Raw genomic sequence first — 18,813 nt, 5'->3', positions numbered from 1 at the left:
ATTGGGAAGTGCACAGACGTTTTCATGGGGATTTTTTGGTTTGGGGGGTGGGGTTGATGGGAGAGGGCTTTGTGGGAGGATCTTTCCTTTGAGGAATATGTCACGGGGGAAGAAAAATTCAATGAAAAGGGCGCAGGATTTTCTAGCATTACTATAAAAAAAAAACAATGAAAAAATAAACATGAAAACGTTTTTTCAAATGAAAGTAAGGAATAGCATTGAAATTTAAAACGAACAGAGATTATTACGCATATGAGGGGTTCTAAAAATACTTTAGCATAAAGAGCGAGGTATTTAGGAGGAGATAGATACCTCGCTCTTGATGCTAAAATATTTTTAGTAATTTCAACTATTTATTCTACGGCCTTTTTGATTCAGGGGTCATTCTTAAAGAATTGGGACAAAACTTACGATTTAGTGTAAAGAGCGAGGTATTAACGAGGGTACAAACCCCCTCGTACACATAATAAAAATATAAGAATATAAAAGTTTGTTACGTAAGTTAATTCTTAAGTTATGTATATTTTTTACTAATAAAAACGTTCGTTGAATATTAAAAGTTCTAGTAGCCTTTTTAAGTAACCGAAGAATTGGAGGGCAGCTAGGCCTCCTTCCCCACCCCTTATTTCTCAAAATCGTCTGATCAAAACTAAGAGAAAGCCATTTAGCCAAAAAAAAATTAATATACTAATTTCATTTCAATAATTTATGTGCGGAGAGCCAAAATCAAACATGCATTAATTCAAAAACGTTCAGAAATTAAATAAAAAAAACTAGTTTTTTTAACTGAAAGTAAGGAGCGACATTAAAACTTAAAACGAACAGAAATTACTCCGTATATGAAATGGGTTGTCCCCTCCGCAGTCCCTCGCTCTTTACGCTAAAGTTTTTAATTGTTTTAAAAAGTAGAATTGTGGCAAAGAGTCAAACTTTAGCGTAAAGAGCGAGGGACTGCGGAGGGGACAACCCATTTCATATACGGAGTAATTTCTGTTCGTTTTAAGTTTTGATGTTGCTCCTTACTTTCAGTTTAAGAAAACTTGTTTTTTTAATTTAATTACGATAAAGGAACCAACACTAAAACTACAGGGAAATACTAAGATGAAGTTGATATAAATGACCTAAACTTTAAGTCACTTTTGCAGCAGTGATTGCAAGCATTTTTCCGAGTTGTGATTAACTTGGCATACTGGTTCAAAAAGCAACATTTTCTAACATTCAGTTAAAAAAGAACTGGGTCTAAGAGTTACAGCTTCTGACCTTAAGTACCTTAATCCTATTTTGAATGTACGAGGTAAATCTAGTAATAGCCCGGCTAAATCTAAACGTTATACAGCCCACCTTTCCCCAAAGTTGAAAGTGACTTAGGCCCGAGTAGTCATACTGTAGTTACACTTGCTGGTAAAAACAAAACTTCCAATTATTATTCCACGGTTTGGGCTGTGTTCATCTTTTGAATGTAATTTTTATGATTGACCAGTCAGAGTGGAATATTGAAGGCAGTTTTTTTTAGATTGATACTCGGAATCACAGTTTCAATTACCCATACTAAATTTGATAACTAATATAGCGACACACTAGAAAGGGAAAATAGTTGAAAAAAACTGAATGCCTAACTTAAAAATATAGAAACCTAAATTCTAATCTTCACCATTTAAATTATGGGCTTCTCTAGCGTAATTGCTAGATGAAAATGAACTATTAGCGCAAACAATTTATTATTCTCACCGCTTTTATTGACAGGCGCAAGTATAACATGGCTTTATCATTACTTTACGAATTCACATGCACGTAAAGATAATTCAACTATCTTTATCAAAGTTTTTCTTTTACGTCCTAATTGACAAGGTGTGTGTGTGGAAACTAATTCCAATTGCTGACAAGATGTGTGGCAAGTAATTTCAATCGGATTTGAATTACCATCTCGAACCCTCAAACATCATCTCGAATCCCATCAAACACCATCTCGAATCCTCAAACATCATATTTTTTATCTTTTCCTCGTAAATTCATACAAAGAACAACGAAAAAAAAAAATCTTGAACGCCCTTGAAATCTATTTTATTTAACCCTTAGAAAGCATCCAGTTCCTGTCCTTTCGTTCCCTTGATTCCTAAATCCTTAAAAGCATTAAAATTAGAAAGAGGCCAGAGATTTTATCCTGAGTTTTCTTTAGAAACCTTTTCCAAATTTCCGACTGCATAAATATTCTTTGGGAACAATGTTCGATCTCCTCTCTTTTAATACAGTGAATTAGAATTTATTCAAATACTATGTAGGAAATACATAAGCTCCTTAGATTTTAACGGAACGTTACAGCTAGAGATAAGAACAGCCCGTTTCTGTTTCTAGCAAACAATATTGCCTCAAAACGACATCGCTGTCATTTGTGTTTACGAATCTCTTAACACACTGGGGGTGCTACCCAGCACTACCTAGCGAGCACTACCTAGATGCGCTACCTATCCAGCACTTTTCTGTCTAAAATTTTTGTCTCTAAAATCTGATCCACATTTTATTTGAAAGCAAATATGTTGCACAAACATCATTACCGCTCAGTTCTTGAACGTTTATTCCAAAAGACTAGCTACTGGAGCCCTATTACGGTTGTTTCCTATGATTAAAGTCTAGAAAATTCATCCACCTTTTGGGAGTTCAAACAAGTCAATTTGCTGATTTTTTCCAACATTCCGAAAGGATTCCTGCCCTGTCGTATTTGAACATTGACTGTAAATAATAACACTAGGTGGGGCAAAGCCTCCTCTGCTTGCACGCTTGCCTCTGCAATTATGATTCAATGGATAATCGGATTGTAGTAGAATATTCTAGAATCTCGCCTACGTTAACAGAAAGCTGGTCGTTCTCGTCTGGGGTAGGATGATCTCATAAAGAAAGATTTAAAGGAAATGGCAACTTCCTAGGAGGGTCTAAAGAGGGAGGCTTTAAATAGATTGGGATGGAGGAGAAGTATGCGTAGTTGTGTTGACCTCAGGCGGCTTGGTGTTCTGGTGAGTCTTTAGTAGTAGTAGTAGTAGTTATAATTTGGGAACAGTGATATACGGTGTAAGACCTCTATGCTGATGATTAAAAATGTTCATCTTGCATACGAACTGTATTCGTGAAATGAAACAAAATTCCACCCAACTGTAATCTAGAAGCACTATAATCTAGAGATTAGAGTATCAATTCCAACAATACCAGAATTTGCTTTTTTGCTCTTTCTATATCATGATTGGATATTTAGAAAGAGCTATTAAAATTTAGATAATTCTAGGAAGTTTAAGTGACGAAACTGTCGCTATTTCTTTTACTAGGGATATGTAATTGACTTTCCTCATCATTTTTCTGTAGAATATTCAATAGAACAAAATATCCTAAAATATTATCAGTTAATAATCCATAGAAGAGATTTTGACAAAGAGCTCCAAGGAATTGTTAAGAAAATTAGAAAGTTAAGATCCGCTATGAGAGACATTCAGTTATATTGCTTGTCTCTTCTAATTGTCTAAAGTTTCCAACCGTTTTGGTGAATTCTTAGTATTATAAAGTACTTTAAACTAGGTTAATCCCTATTCAAATTTTCGAAAGTTTCTTTGCTTCTGAATCAATTATGCTGAATTATTTTCTTCTGAACTTTCGTCGTCCTCTTTTCTGTTAACAGAGTCAACCAGTTCACGGCAATGAAGGGTATGTTAAGAGTGACCCTGGTCTCAAGTAAGTAAATCTCTAAAAATGGAGAATTAGAAAAAAAAATGTTAACATCGAATGAATTTACTTTTATATTGGTTTTATCTATGTAAAATTTACCAAGCATAAACTCGTGGTCATTCAAGGGAAGGGGGGATCGTGGTAAGCTGACCCGGGCTTTGCGGCTGCAGGGGGGGGGGATAGGCGTAAAAGATTCTTCTTAAAAGCTGATTGCGTCGACCATTTGCTAGTTCATGCAAGAATTTTTGAAGAGACGGGAATTAATTTCGTCCTGGTTGCCAACAACCCTAAACTCTATATAAAGCATTATCGGGATAAATCGGGATGCATATTTTGCCCCTAAGTGATAACTTAAGGCGTGCTTTGAGTGTGCGAACACTTAGGTGTGATATTACAAATAAACACATCTCCTTCTAAGGGCAGATCTGTGTTTTTCTGGGCTTGGGAGGGGGCTTGTCTTGAGCTTGAAAGTGTTTAACTTTTTTCAATAGGTTTCTAATTTGTATGATAGTTTCTTAGGATCAAACTTTGGGACAGGGTATTTACTTCTCACCTTACTTTAATTTACATGAAGATATCTAATTTGAGCTAAGAATTCGCTATAAGGGATGACCCCCCTCCTCCACTATACTGGAATTGGATGACAGCATTTATTTTTGTTTCTGTGCATGGAGAGGGGAATAGGATAGGGTTCATCTCCGCTATTGTTGGTGCCAATAACTGTCGATTTGTGCTTCAAAACAAAGATTTAGGTTTTAATAAGGCCGAATTCAATTCTGAGACAGCTCTCTTAATTGGCTTAAAGCTGTCGAAAGTTAACTAGCATTAAGCACAAAATAATCAAAAATGGAGCTTTCAATTATGCTCGTGAAAGATTGATGCTTTTTGATCGGCTAGAGATTTTAGAGATAGAGTTGTCTTTTTTATCATTGTTATGATATTTTTTCTAGTTTCAAAAGAAAAAGAAAAATTTTATTACTTAAGCGTAAAATTTATTTACCGTGCCGTAAAATACCATGTCCATATTCCATGGCTGCTCGGAAAAATTATTCATGAATTGTTTTAAACTCATTTATGGGATTTAAGGGTTTTTACTAACTCCACCACCCATGAAGTCAAGCATTTTCCATCAAATTTTGCAACCTACGGTTAACCCTTAGCACCTACCGTAGTTAGTCCCTATAAATTAAAACCTATGATTACCCTTATAACCTCTGGTTAACATTGCAACCTATTGTTAAGCCTTCGTTTCATGTTCTTGGTAATTGTTTTTAGGTAATTGATATTTACACGGCAATCTTACCTCAGTTATTGCTCAAATTTGTCAACGTGTTTCCGTAAATGCCAATATGTCAAACAGTTCGTGGTAACGAACCGTAGTAGGCTAAGGAGCGACCCGGCTCAATAGTAACCGAAACTCTAAAAAATGAAGTTTTGATACCAATAGTTACATCAAGAGAATCGGATTTTACTGATGATTTCAATTATATAAGTTTTATCAAGTTTAGTTTTACCCATCAAAAGTTACACGCCCGAGAAAATTTGCCTTATTTTAGAAAATAGGAAGTTTCAAGCTCCTATCTACAAAAATGTAGAATTCTGCATTTTTTGCCACATGACAGATCACGGATGCGTGTTTATTTGTTTGTTTGTTTTTTTTTCCAGGGGTTATCGTATCAAACCCAGTGGTCCTAGAATGTCATGAAAGGGCTCATTCTGACAGAAATTAAAAGTTCTAGGGCCCTTTTTAAGTGACCAAAAAAATTGGAGGGCACCTAGGCCCCCACACACGCTCATTTTTTCCCCAAAGTCACCAAATCAAAATTCTGAAATAGCCATTTTATTCAGCATAGTCGAAAAACCTAATATCTATGTCTTTAGGGACGACTTACTCCCCCACAGGAGGGGCTGCAGGCTACAAACTTTGACCAGTGTTATGGTTATTGGGAAGTGTACAGACATTTTAGGGGATTTTTTTGGTTGGGGGAGGGGTTATGTGGGAGCTTTCCATGGAGGAATCTCTCATAGGAGAAGAGAATTTCCATGAATGGGGCGCAGGATTTTCTAGCATTAAAAAAACGAAAGAATAAATATGAAAAAGGTTTTTTTAACTGAAAGTAAGGAGCAGCGTTAAAACTTAAAACGAACAGAAATTATTACGCATATGAGGGGTTTACCTCCCCCTAATACCTCGCTCTTTGCGCTAAAGTATTCTTAGTAATTTCAACTATTTATTCTACCGCCTTTGTGATTCAGAGGTAATTCTTAAGAAATTGGGACAAAATTTAAGTTATACTGTAAAGAGCGAGGCATTGACGAGGGGGCGAACCCCCTCATATAAGTAGTAAAAAAATACGAATATACGCAAGTTAATTCGTAAGTTACGTATATTTTTATATTTTTACTAATAAAAATGTTCGTAAAAAAATAAAAGTTCTAGTTGCCTTTTTAACTAACCAAAAACTAGGAGGGTAACTAGGCCTCCTCCCCCGGTCATTTTTTCACAAAATCGTCCGGTCAAAACTATGAGAAAGCCATTTAGCCAAAAAAATAAATTAATATGCAAATTTCGTTTTAGTTGTTCATGTGCGGAGAGCCAAAATCAAAACATGCATTAATTCAAAAACGTTCAAAAATTAAATAAATAAAAAACAAGTTTTTTAAACTGAAACTGAAGACCGATATTAAAACTTAAAACGAACTGAAAATACTCCGTATATGACAGGGGCTGTTCCCTCCTCAACGCCCCGCTCTTTACGCTAAAGTTTTTTTTTTTTTTTTTTAAAAAGTGGAGTTGAGAGAAAGAGTCAAACTTTAGCTTAAAGAGCGGGGCTTTGAGGAGGGAACAGTCCCTGTCAAATACGGAGTATTTTCAGTTCGTTTTAAGTTTTAATATCGCTCCTTACGTTCAGTTTAAAAAACTTGTTTTTTTATTTAATAAAACTAAAAGAAACTGTAGGCAATAAGATAATATTAGGCTAGGGCCATTTTTTCTGTGAATTTTTTATTTTTTAGTCAATTCCTTCTCAAATGAAGTTTAGATTCAATTTAGTTTGGTAAAAATATTCTTCTAATATACAAAATCAGGTTTTTAATTGTTTGGTTCTTGCGCGTTAACCTGAACACACTCAAATTCTTGATCTGAGTAAAACCAGTTCGACTACCTGTGTTCGGAGATAACTAGCTTAGCATGAGTGAGATTAACTATTATTCAGGTATATTTTAACTAAATATTTAGTATATAGAGTTGGTTAGGTTAGGTATTTAATATAGTGCGTTCTGCGCGGCCTGCTTTCCATAATTCTATGCTATAGTTTACATAATTTAGTTACTAGATTATTATTTTTGGTATATTATATTAAAATTAACCTAACTTCACTTCTTGAGTGTGGTCGGGATAACATGAAAGTACCAATTGTTTAACTATTAGATCTTGTTTAAGGGGGATAGGTTGTTTTTTGTCTCTGCGTAGGTGTCATGTTCCTGTTTGTGGCAGTGCAAGCTTTCAATTTCTAACTCAGCCGACAATGTACTTCTCTTTGGGATTTTTTTTGGAAATGCATAGGGTCCCTCTTTCCCTTAGAAAAAGAGGGTTAAAAGAGAGTCAGATCCAAACAAAAAATTATGCTTTGGAATTGCAGACTGTAGTTTTTAAAAACAAATTTTATTTATGCGAAAGAAAGTTGCAGGACCAAGTTCTCTCTAGGTTGTTCCGATGTAAGGTTTTGTCAATCCATTGGTAATTTTCCCACTCATCCACTCACCGGTCTGGTCACTCCAATCTAAAAAAAAATTATGGCAAAATGTGTTCTATCGTTGCATCACTTATTTTGTCACAAAAAATAAAAACACTTCAACGGTGGAAATATCCGAAGTGTCTGGCAGTCGTCTTGTGAAACGCATGTTACTTTTTTTCTATTTTAAAACAATTTCATATAGATTTTCTCTTTATAATGTTGTTTTTACTTGGTTTTTTTGAATGATTTCTTGTTTTCATTTATCTGGAATATTTTTACCTTGGAATTTTTCATTAGGAAAGAATTTCTAATTTTCAATCACGGAGTCGGTGATTTCTTCTAATTAGTTTTCTTATCCGATACGGCCAGAAGTGGAGACTCTTGGGCTGAGCCTTTTCATCTTTATTATGTTTTAAAACAACCAACGTTTTCTTAGAAACGTATATGTTTATCTTTTTCGTTTTGTTTTAGAGAGCCTTTGTCAGATTCATCTTTTTATATTACAAGCTAAGGGTATGGACCACTTATAAAGGTGGATTATAAAGGATAACTGGCACTAATGTGGATAAAAAAAATACCAATGCCATCTAATGTTTGTGTGACATAGTGTAGTAATAAGGTAAAATTAGTCTAATCTGTGGAATTGACGAAATTAGTGTAGTAATAATGATTCAATAATTATGATTTGATTAGAGTAAAAATTGTTTTTTTTTTTCGTCTCGAACAAACCCTTAGATAGATTGGAGACCCAATGTATCAAGTCATTGGTCACTAAATGCAATTTCAGTTAACACTAGACAGCTTTTCTGTAATAGGTCGACCTAGGCTCAGCCAACTGGGAAGGGGTATTACAATGGTTGTTATCATCGTTTTCTCTACATGTATTCTAATCATATTGGGTACTTCAACGTTTAGCAATTTATTTAGAAATATATAATTATTAGTTATAAATTGATCAGAAATTCTCCACAGGAATTGTCTTCGGATCGCAACGATTACCCGTCTGACATACCCTATTTCAAACACCGAGCTGTACGAAAGTTATGGTTCTTTCCCGCTTTCCAGGGCTAAAAAAAGATTCGGGATCAGATGGCTTGAACATACTCTGGATAAAAGATGACAGATTGCTAAAAATCGTTCTTTTTGGCCAACCATCTTAGGCTAAATGAAAAGCAGGTTGCCCCGGAGTTGGGTGGGAGGAGGTCAAAATGAAGAATTTAAGATAAATTTGAACTTCTTGGGAGGTTGTAAAAAGGGAGGCTCTAACTAGATTGGAACGGAGGAGAAGCGCACGTAGCTGTATTGGCATCGGGCGGCCTGGTGTTGCAGTGAGCTTAGTAGCCTATTAAATAAAAAAACAAGTTTTTTTAACTGAAAGTAAGGAGCGACATTAAAACTTAAAACGAACAGAAATTACCCCGTATATGAAAGGGGCTGCTCCTTCTTCAACGCCCTGCTCTTTACGCTAAAGTTTTTACTGTTTTAAAAAGTAGAGTTGAGAGAAAGAGTCAAACTTTAGTGCAAAGAGCAAGGGGTTGAAGAAGAAGCAGCCCCTTTCATATACGGGGTAAGTTCTGTTCGTTTTAAGTTTTAATGTCGCTCCTTACTTTCAGTTAAAAAAACTTGTTTTTTTTTATTTAATAAACAAATAAACACGCACCCGTGATTTGTCTTCAGGCAAAAAATACGAAATTCCATATTTTTGTAGATTGGACCTTGAAATTTTTTCTATAGAGTTCTCTGATACGCTGAATGCGATGGTGCGATTTTTGTTAAGATCCTATAACTTTTAGGGGGTGTTACCCCCTATTTTCCAAAATAAGGCAAATTTTCTCAAGCTCGTAACTTTTGATGACAAAGACTAAATTTGATGAAACTTATATATTTAAAATCAGCATAAAACTCCGATTCTTTTGATATATCTTTTAGCATCGAAATTCCGTTTTTTAGAGTTTCGTTTACTCTTGAGCTGGGTCGCTCCTTACTACAGTTCGTTACCACGAACTGTTTGATTATAGGATTATTGGTTCGATGCCATCACCCTGTGAATTATTAATAAATAAACAAGCACCCGTGATATTTCTTCTGGAAAAATACACTGATATTTCTTCTGGAAAAATTCCATATTTATGTGGATAGGAGCTTGAAACTTCTGTAATAGACTTCTTGGATACGCTGAATCTAATGATGTGATTTTCATTAAGATTCCCTGACTTTTAGGGGGTGTTCCCCCTCTTTTTCGAAAACCCGGCAAATATTTTCAGACTTGTAACTTTGGATGGGTTACGTAATGGGTAATCTAATGGTTTGTATCTATTTGAAATCAACATAACGAGCCGATTCAATTGAAATGCCTATTGATATCAAAATTCCGTTTTTTAGAGTTTTGGTTACTATCGATCGAGTTTTGTATCGATAGTATCGATTAGAGGTTAGTATCGATATCTGGTTAGTATCGATAGAGTATTGAGACACATCGAACCTTGAAGCAGTTTGTTACTACGAACTCTTTAATGGGCTAATTGTTTTTTAAATCCTAGTTGAGGAAATTAATTTTTTTACGATTGAATAGACTGAACGAAAGTGTAGATCACAGCTTAATTGACGCTACTTACCCTGCTCAGGAAAAAAAAAAATCAAAGGCTTTAAAATAGATAAAGTATGGCCCGTTTAATAATGTAGTAAAATATATTCATATAAAGACTAGGAAATTAACTAAATACTCTTGGGATCCTTTTGAAATTGGATCCTTAATATTCAGAATAATAAGGCTTTCCTTCAAATATGCTAGAATTATTAAGAAGATTGGTATACAATTTTTCATGTTGACGCTATCCTCCTCCTCTACTCCTATTAAAGGTATTTCTCCCTCTACCCGTGTTGCACAGGTTTCCTCTTTGTTTATATTCATTATAGCTGCTTCTTGTTGGTGTATGCTCCAAGTTATACTTATCTTTGTTTAACTCGTCTGCTGGGATTTTCTGCTTCTCCTTCTCAATTTTTCTTCCTAGATCTTTCCCGTGACTACTTCCTCTGCTTGTATTAAAATACGGCTTACTCCTGTTAAGACGGGATATTTCTTCAACTCTGTCGTTCAAAATCAGAATTTCATTTTCAAGCTGAAAAACTACATCCGAGTGGCGCTTAGCAGAATTTCTTAGCTCTTCGTTGAGCTTATCATACAACTCTTTGAAGTTTTTCTCCTTTTCTAGAGCCACTTTTTTTTCTTGCGCTAGTTGGAATGATAAGTTAACTGACTTCGTTAGCTTTTCTTTGAGCCTATTACACAACTCTTTTAAGCTTTTCTCCTTTTGTACTGCCTCTTTTTTTTCTTCTATTAGTTGAAGTGATAAAAGTTCTTTTTCGTCAACTGTTTTCCTTAGATCTTCTTTGAGCCTATTACACGACTCATTTGAGCTTTTCTCCTTTTCGGCAGCCTCTTTTTTTTCTTCCAGTAGTTGAAGTGATAGAAGTTCCTTTTCTTCAACTGTTTTCCTTAGCTCTTCTTTGAGCCTATTACTCGACTCTTTTGAGTTTTTCTCCTTTTCTGAAGCCTCTGTTTTTTCTTCCAGTATTTTAAATAATGACAATTGTTTTTCCTCAACTGTGTTTCTTAGCTCTTCTTTGAGTTCACTATACTTTCTAGTGGCCCACCAAACTGCTATGCCAACACATGAAACTGGAATCCCTATTACAAATATTTTTATAGCTGTCATTTTCAAATGCTTTTCTTAACTAATTTCTATTGTTTGCGTTGCTTCGTATATATAAGAGGTATGACGTCATTTTGTCGAACTACAATGATGCTTATACGAAGAGTGACGTCATACTTTTGCACTCATATGCTGTTTGCTTAATTTGAAATGACGTCATCGCCTTAGCTAAAATAGCCTGAAAAGTATCGAGGGTATCAATGTTAGGAATCTTTTTTTTCCTCCTGCATCATCTTATGTATATTCACAACCGGAAGGCACTGATTTTCGAAGATTGTTCTTTTGTTGTATCAGAGTTGTGAAGTTTTCAGGATAGTTTAAAATTTTCATAAGTGTTACGAAAGTGAAACTTAATAATTAAAATTATATGTTAAATTTGACAACCTTAACCGTCCGTAAAAATTGAAACATTAGCAACCTAATGGTTCCCAAAGACAATTTTACCATCAAAGAAAACCTACACCTTCTTCAAGTGTTTTTTGCCATATCTTATTCAATTCATTTCACTGATTTTTCACTCCCATTTTGTCATTTAATTTCTATATAAAAGCATATTTCTTCAACCAAAAGTAAGGAGCTACATTAAATCTTAATGCGAACAGAACTGATTCCCTTCATAAGGGGGCCACACCTTCTCGCTCCTTACGTGTAAGTCTTAAAGTTTTCTCGAAAGATTTCTCATTCAAATCCCACAACCCTTGTGTTCTAGCCGTCCATCTTAAAGAATTATGGTTGGATCCACCCCCTGAAAACTCTCTTCCCAAAAGAAAATTCTCCCCATGGACTCCTCCTTTCCGCAGGATATTCAGCCCCAAGATTTGTGGGCCAGAATACTTTTTTGGGGAGAGGATGTAGTCACATACATGATTTAGGAATAAAATTGACGAGGAGAGGTAAAAATTCCCAACAAATCACGAGTTTAACGAGGGTATGAATAGTTTCGGGCCTAGACTGACAAGAAGTGGCAATAATGCATTGAAAAAATAGAAAGCCTGCATGAAATGAGCAGGGGAAATATTTACGTCTTTAACACGAGTAGAGGGAAAAGTACGTTTAATAGGAAGACAGGTGGTGCACATAACACGGAAAGAGAGAATGGACATCATTAACATAAAAATTAGATGCCATTCTTTATAATAATTCTGGCTTATATGAAAAACACTATTAAAAATGAGCAAAGAAGCACAGATGAAAAAGAAGATGGATCTTAATACGGATGAAAAAGCATCGTTTTTATAGTTTATATTCCTTTTTTGCTCTTTGTTTACTTGACATGAAGCAAATTATCTCTACTAGAGCTATTGATGGACCTTTGGAAATAAATATTATCTAATGTGTCTGGCTTGGCTATTTGATTTTTGCGTTCAATGCACATTTGAAATCGAAAGATTAAACGCTTAAATTAAACGATTAATTAAACGATTAATGCTTAAATAATGAACAAGTCGAAAGCTATAATGCTCTTTTTAAGAGTCGGAAGTGATTTGGAGTGGAACCAGCCCCTCTGCTACACTCTTTTCCGTTGAAAATTCGTTTGAAGTAGCTTAGAGATCAAATACATAAGCCACCAGGGATGTTATGACCCCCGCTGTCGCTGGGTTAGATATTATGCAAGTTGCCGGTTGTCTACCTTGATCAAGAGTTTGACCCATTTTTTATATTTATATCATGCCATTAAAGTCAAAAGTCGTGGAGCTCTATAGCACCTCTGAAGAGAGAATCCAACAAGAAGATTTTCAATTTACCCACAATAAAAATACAGTGATAATTTTGGATAGTTAATTCGGATATTTATCTTAATCCTGGTTATAATCTTGTTGATTCACCGTTTTTTTCACGAAATTCTGGTTGGTGATAGGGGAGCAGCTAGCTCCCGTCACATGCTCCCTTTTCCTTAAAGACATCCGATAAAATTTTTGAATGAGCCATTTGATTCAGCTTAGTTGAAAGATCCGATAATAATGCCTTTGGGGATGGCATGAGCCCCCTCTTAGTTCCTGGGGATAGGACTGTAAGCTGAGCAATTTACCATTGTTCATATATAATATTGGTTACTGGGAAATAAACGGAAATATTTTGGTGGGGAATGGTCTGCGGGGGGGGGGGGGGGCTCAAGGTGAGATTTTTTTGGGAGAAAGAAAGCTTCTAGGAGATTTTTTCAAGAAAATTTTAAGGGGGGGGGGGCTCCTGGGATGAGAAAAACGGGCATCAACTAAAATTGAAAAACAAGTTATTTTCAGCTGAAAGTAAGCAGCAGCATAAGAATTTAAATTATTCTGTATATTCTGCCTCTTCATCAACCCTCACTCTTTACGATTAAGTTTGACTTTTTGTAAGAATATTTTAAGAGTGACTCCTGAAACACAAGAGCCATTAAATTTGAATGATAAGTAAAGACAAACTTTAAAATAAGGTAGAGTTTGTTGTTTATTCAATTTTTGGTTGGGTCAGACTGACCGCCAAGGGAGTATCCAGGATTTTTGCTCGGAAAAAAGGGATACTTTTTTTCTAGGGGGTACAGAAAACCTCTCAAACGCATCAAAAATGTGTTTATATGAATGTTGGTTACGTCTTTACGAATTCAACAGTTTTGCGGGGAGGTCAATACCTTCCCTTTATATGGCCTTGCTGACCACTGACGAGGAACATATCCTATATATAATAAGAATATTTCCAAATTTCTATAGTCAAAACCGACGTTTCTGTCGACGTTGGAATATCATGCTGAAGTAGTTGCACTTTGTTTTAGGCTCTTTGTTTGTAGTTGCAGGGATCAGACAGATTATTTGAGTGAAGCCAAAAGACTTAAACACTTACCTGACTGAGAAATTGATAAAATACCCCAGTTCATACTTTACATGGAAGCAGCCATGTTTTTATTCTGACTGGGGTTTCTATGGGTTCAGATGGCACATCCCCCAATAAAGGAACTAAAAATATTTTTAAAAAATAGCTTAAATAAATAACTATATTTTAAACAATTTATTATTTTTATTCATAGTTGTACCTCAAAGGATAAAAAACAGGGAAAAAAAGGAAAAAAACGACGCATACAGTAATAGTTTTAATTGTATGAGGAGAGCGGAGGGGGGGGGGTCCCTACCTTAGTTGCTGAGTTGCCTCTTAATTTTTTTCCTCAAAGTCCCGGGCTATCAGTAATGAAATAAACTTGCTTCTGCTGTAATTAAATAAAAAAAAACAAATTTTTTAAATGAAAGTAAGGAGCGACATTAAAACTTAAAACGAACAGAAATTACTCCGTATATGAAAGGGGCTTTTCCTTCTCAACGCCCCGCTCTTTACGCTAAAGTTTTTTTTACTGTTTTTAAATGTAGAGTTAAGAGAAAGAGTCAAACTTTAGCGTAAAGAGTGGGGCGTTGAGAAGGAAAAGCCCCTTTCATATACAGAGTAATTTCTGTTCGTTTTAAGTTTTAATGTCGCTCCTTACTTTCATTTAAAAAACTTGTTTTTTTTATATTTAATTTCTGAACGTTTGTGAATCAATGCATGTTTTGATTTTGGCTCTCCGCAGAGGAATAATTAAAACGAATTTTTTTTTTTTTTTGGCTAAATGGCTTTCTCATAATTTTGATCGAATGATTTTGAGAAAAAAAGAGCGGGGGAGGAAGCCTAGTTGCCCTCCGATTTTCGGTTAATTAAAAAGTCAACTAGAACTTTTAATTTTTTACGAATCTTTTTATAAGTAAAAGATATACGTAACTTATAAATTAGCTTACGTAAAGAACTTTTGTATTCTTATGTTTTTATTACATATATGAGGGGGTTCGCCCCCTCGTCAGTACCTCGCTCTTTACACTAAAGCTTAAATTTTGTCCCAATTCATTAAGAATGACCCCTGAATCACAAAAGCCGCAGAATAAATAGTTGAAATTACTAAAAATACTTTAGCGTAAAGAGCGAGGTATTAGGAGGAGGTCAGCCCCTCACATGGGTAATAATTTCTGTTCGTTTTAAGTTTTAATACTGCTGCTTACTTCCAGCTGAAAAAAAAACTTTTTCATTGTTTTTTTTAAGTAATGCTAGTAAATCCTGCTTTCCCTTCATGGACATTTTCTTCCCCCATGACAAATTCCTCGATGGAAAGTTCCCCCAGCATATCCCCCTCTTCTCAACCCCTGCCTCCAACCAAAAAATCCTCCTGAAAACGCCTGTACACTTCCCAATAACCATTACTATATGTAAGCACTGGTCAAAGTTTTGAACTTGTAACCCCTCCCACGGGGACTGTGAGGGAGTAAGTCGTCCCCAAAGACATAGTTATAAGGTTTTTCGACTACGCTGAATAAAATGGCTATCTCAGGATTTTGATCCGCTGACTTTGGGAAAATAATTAGCGTGGGAGGGGGCCTAGGTGCCCTCCAATTTGTTTGGTAACTTAAAAAGGGCACTAGAACTTTTCATTTCCGTTAGAATGAGCCCTCTCGCAACATTCTGGGACAACTGGGTCGATACGATCACCCCTGGGAAAAAAAACAAACAAAAAAACAAATAAACACGCATCCGTGATCTGCCTTCTGGCAAAAAATATAAAATTCCACATTTTTGTAGATAGGAGCTTGAAACTTCTACAGTAGGGTTCTCTGATACGCTGAATCTGATGGTGTGATTTTCGTTAAGATTCTGTGACTTTTAAGGGGTGTTTCCCCCTATTTTCTAAAATAACGCAAATTTTCTCAGGCTCGTAACTTTTGATGGGTAAGACTAAACTTGATGAAAACTTATATATTTAAAATCAGCATCAAAATGCGATTCTTTTATGTAGCTATTGGTACCAAAATTCTATTTTTTAGACTTTTGGTACTATTGAGCCGGGTCGCTCCTTACTACAGTTCGTTACCACGAACTGTTTGATTAGTGGTAGTAATTATCAAATAATGAAGGGCTGGCAATGATAAACGTTCAATTTTAACTGGCGTATAAATTCATATAATAGGGAAGTTATATGATCAATTTGAGGGGTGCCTACTTTCAGAAATCACGTATACAGTTTGACACCTGCCAAGCATGGCAAAATTGCGCCAAGTGTGATAGACGGGTGCCAAGCGTTGTAAGGGCTGTGCCAAGTGTGGTGGAACTGTGCGATACATGTGATGCTCCAAGCTGTGCACTAGATAGCGGAAAGTGGGCGACCCCTTGGATCAGTTTGAGGAGAAAAAGAAAGATCTGGAAATATGTACATTGTTTTACCTAATGGAGGAGGGAGATAGTTTTAACTTCAACTCCTTTGGTCATTTTCCTTAACCTTTGAGTTAAATATTTTCCGGCTCCGGCTTAGTATTGTACACTATAAAAATAATTCGTAAACTTGATTTTATAAGATCGAGTTTATTCTATGAAGGACAATTTTATTTATTTTACGAAATAAAATAAATATAATTTTATTTGTAGGTTTATTCTACGAAGGACATGGTAATGCCCATAATTTCCCTGGTTTGCTTTTAGTTATAATTACAGTCGACATTTTTCCTGAACGTTAATGTCGTAGAATTCTTAATTTAAATCACTTGTTCGTAACTATAATCTTCTCCTCTCTTAATTTGGTGATCCAATACATAGTTATCTAGAATGATTCCGTATTATTTCATTACACTGATTGAAGATAAGCAAAGAAATTGATTAAGTCATGCCCTTTTTTTAGGAAATTTTTATGTTTTCTAGGTATCAACGATGCTTGTTCATCGTGTTTCCTCCCTGGACATTACTTGGCAGAACGAGATGGCGACGTTGTCGTCTCGAATAACTCCGACTCTAGACTTGGAGCTTGATTCAGATAGCGTAGTCAGATCAGTGGAACTATTAAACTTTTCACGGATGAAACGTAAGCATATATTATATTGAGTAATCACTTTGAACTTCAACAGGAAGAAACACTCAGCATAAAAAGAAGTCTCAAAAGTACACAACAATTTAACCCTTTCGATAGAGTTTTCTCAGAATTTGTTATTTATGGAAAGATTTTTTTTCAATGGCAGTTCCTCTGTCTATAAAACTATTTGGACTAACTAAACAAGAACTGAAGAATTCCAAACAATTCTCATGTTTTGTTCATATTGTCCCCATCTACATTAAATTTCTATAACTCTTGCAATTTTATGTTGATCTATTTACTGTTTTAGAGTTTTACCCTGAACTTATCATTTTTGCCAATTCCCTATGAGCTAAGAATATAAGATTCTTGACTTTTGTGATAGAAGTATTTTTATATGACAGTTTGTTAAAGGTTACTGGCACTGCTTCTAGTTCCTTACCAATTGCATTTCCTACTAAATGGGCTTTGGAAGTTAAAAGCTAAAATAGGAATTTTGTGTATTCATTGTCTCACTGAAAAGTCTTCAAGTGAAATATAATGCTAGAGGGAAAATGAAGTTTCAAGGTTGAGAATCGTACATAGATCACGTAATTTACTGAAATCATTCGAAGGAAAAGGAAAATTGTAAATCTTTTATGTCTGTGTATCACTGTTGTTGTTTGTAAGTTTCCAACCGTTTTTGCGTTTGCGCAGATTGACCAACTGAAATTTATTTCTTAGAGGTATTCCTGCTTATCTAATTTCGCTACTGACTCCTTCTGAGAATTATTTACAAAACTGTCTCGAGCAGTAGCATAAGTGTGAAACAGTCAGCCTTGTTTACTTAGTGTTCATTTATTTAATTCAGTTTATGTGTTTAGCCTTTCATAAAATAGTGGGAAAAAATGTAAACGAACCAAAGACTAATAAAAGGACTACCTGTTTTATTATTGGCACCTTGATGTTTATTTATCTTTGTGTTCCTTTGGATAAGCAAGTTGACAAATAAATTTTTCCCAATTCTAAAACCTTGAAAACTTGAAACTCTTATGCAGAATGTCTCAGAAGACATTCGGCATTCTTTTTTCCATCTCGTTAGGACGTAAAACTTAGTAGCTTCTAATGGCTTCTGAGTGGCTGGATCTGAAGCCTAGTGGCAAAATTATAGTTGAAGTAAAATGTAACTGCTGATTTTAAGTAAACCCGTTATTTTTTTTTTTTGTTTTTACTTATACAAACACTTGGGAGTCTGACAGGCACTGGCTAGTTGTAGGAAAAGCCTTCCTAGACGGGTAGGAGACAAAATCTTAGCACGGATGAATTAATTGTAATTGGTGTACTTGGGTATAAGCTTGAAACTTATAAAGGATGCTAAACCTCTAAACCGTTGGTTCAGTTGTGTTGTCGATAGATTTGGCCAAATACAGCTAATAAAAAAAGAAGCTGAAATAAAGCTTAGCTAAAGTTTTGACTTCTTGTCCTAATTTTTTAAGAATGGTTTTTGAAACACAATGGCCGTTTAATTAGAGCAATAAGCTTTGTTTAAAAATTCTAAAAGAAAAATTTCAGCGTAAAGAGCGAGGTCTTGAGGAGGAGGCAACCCCTTTCATATACGTAATAATTTCTGTTTGTTTTAAGTTTTGGTGTTGCTCCTTACTTTCAATTGAAAGAACTTTTCAGTTGAAAGAACTTGTTTTTTAAATTTAATTTCTCGTCGTTTTTAAATTATGCCGTGAAATCCGGCTCTCTCTATGAAAAATTCCGGTACATGTATATTATACGCCACTCACTCAAGTTTACGGTGTGTAAAACCTGAGAACAAACCCGTTTTTTCGTTATTTTCTTC

At 35.2% G+C, this 18,813-nt stretch overlaps 1 protein-coding gene across 2 annotated transcripts in view; it reads left to right on the top strand.

Moving 5' to 3' along the window:
• Nucleotides 1–18,813, top strand: part of LOC136028874 (E3 ubiquitin-protein ligase TRIM9-like) — a 162,156-nt gene that overhangs the window by 52,785 nt on the left and 90,558 nt on the right. For both annotated transcript variants that reach the window (XM_065706821.1, XM_065706831.1), the window contains exon 5: nucleotides 16,838–16,997. In XM_065706821.1, the coding sequence (XP_065562893.1) occupies nucleotides 16,838–16,997 (160 nt within the window). The remainder of the gene's footprint in view (nucleotides 1–16,837; nucleotides 16,998–18,813) is intronic.

This window comes from Artemia franciscana, chromosome 1, assembly GCF_032884065.1.
Source record: "Artemia franciscana chromosome 1, ASM3288406v1, whole genome shotgun sequence".
Taxonomy (NCBI): Eukaryota; Metazoa; Arthropoda; class Branchiopoda; order Anostraca; family Artemiidae; genus Artemia; species Artemia franciscana.
Note: the sequence above shows the minus strand (reverse complement) of the source record. Positions and strands in the feature narration are given on the sequence as shown.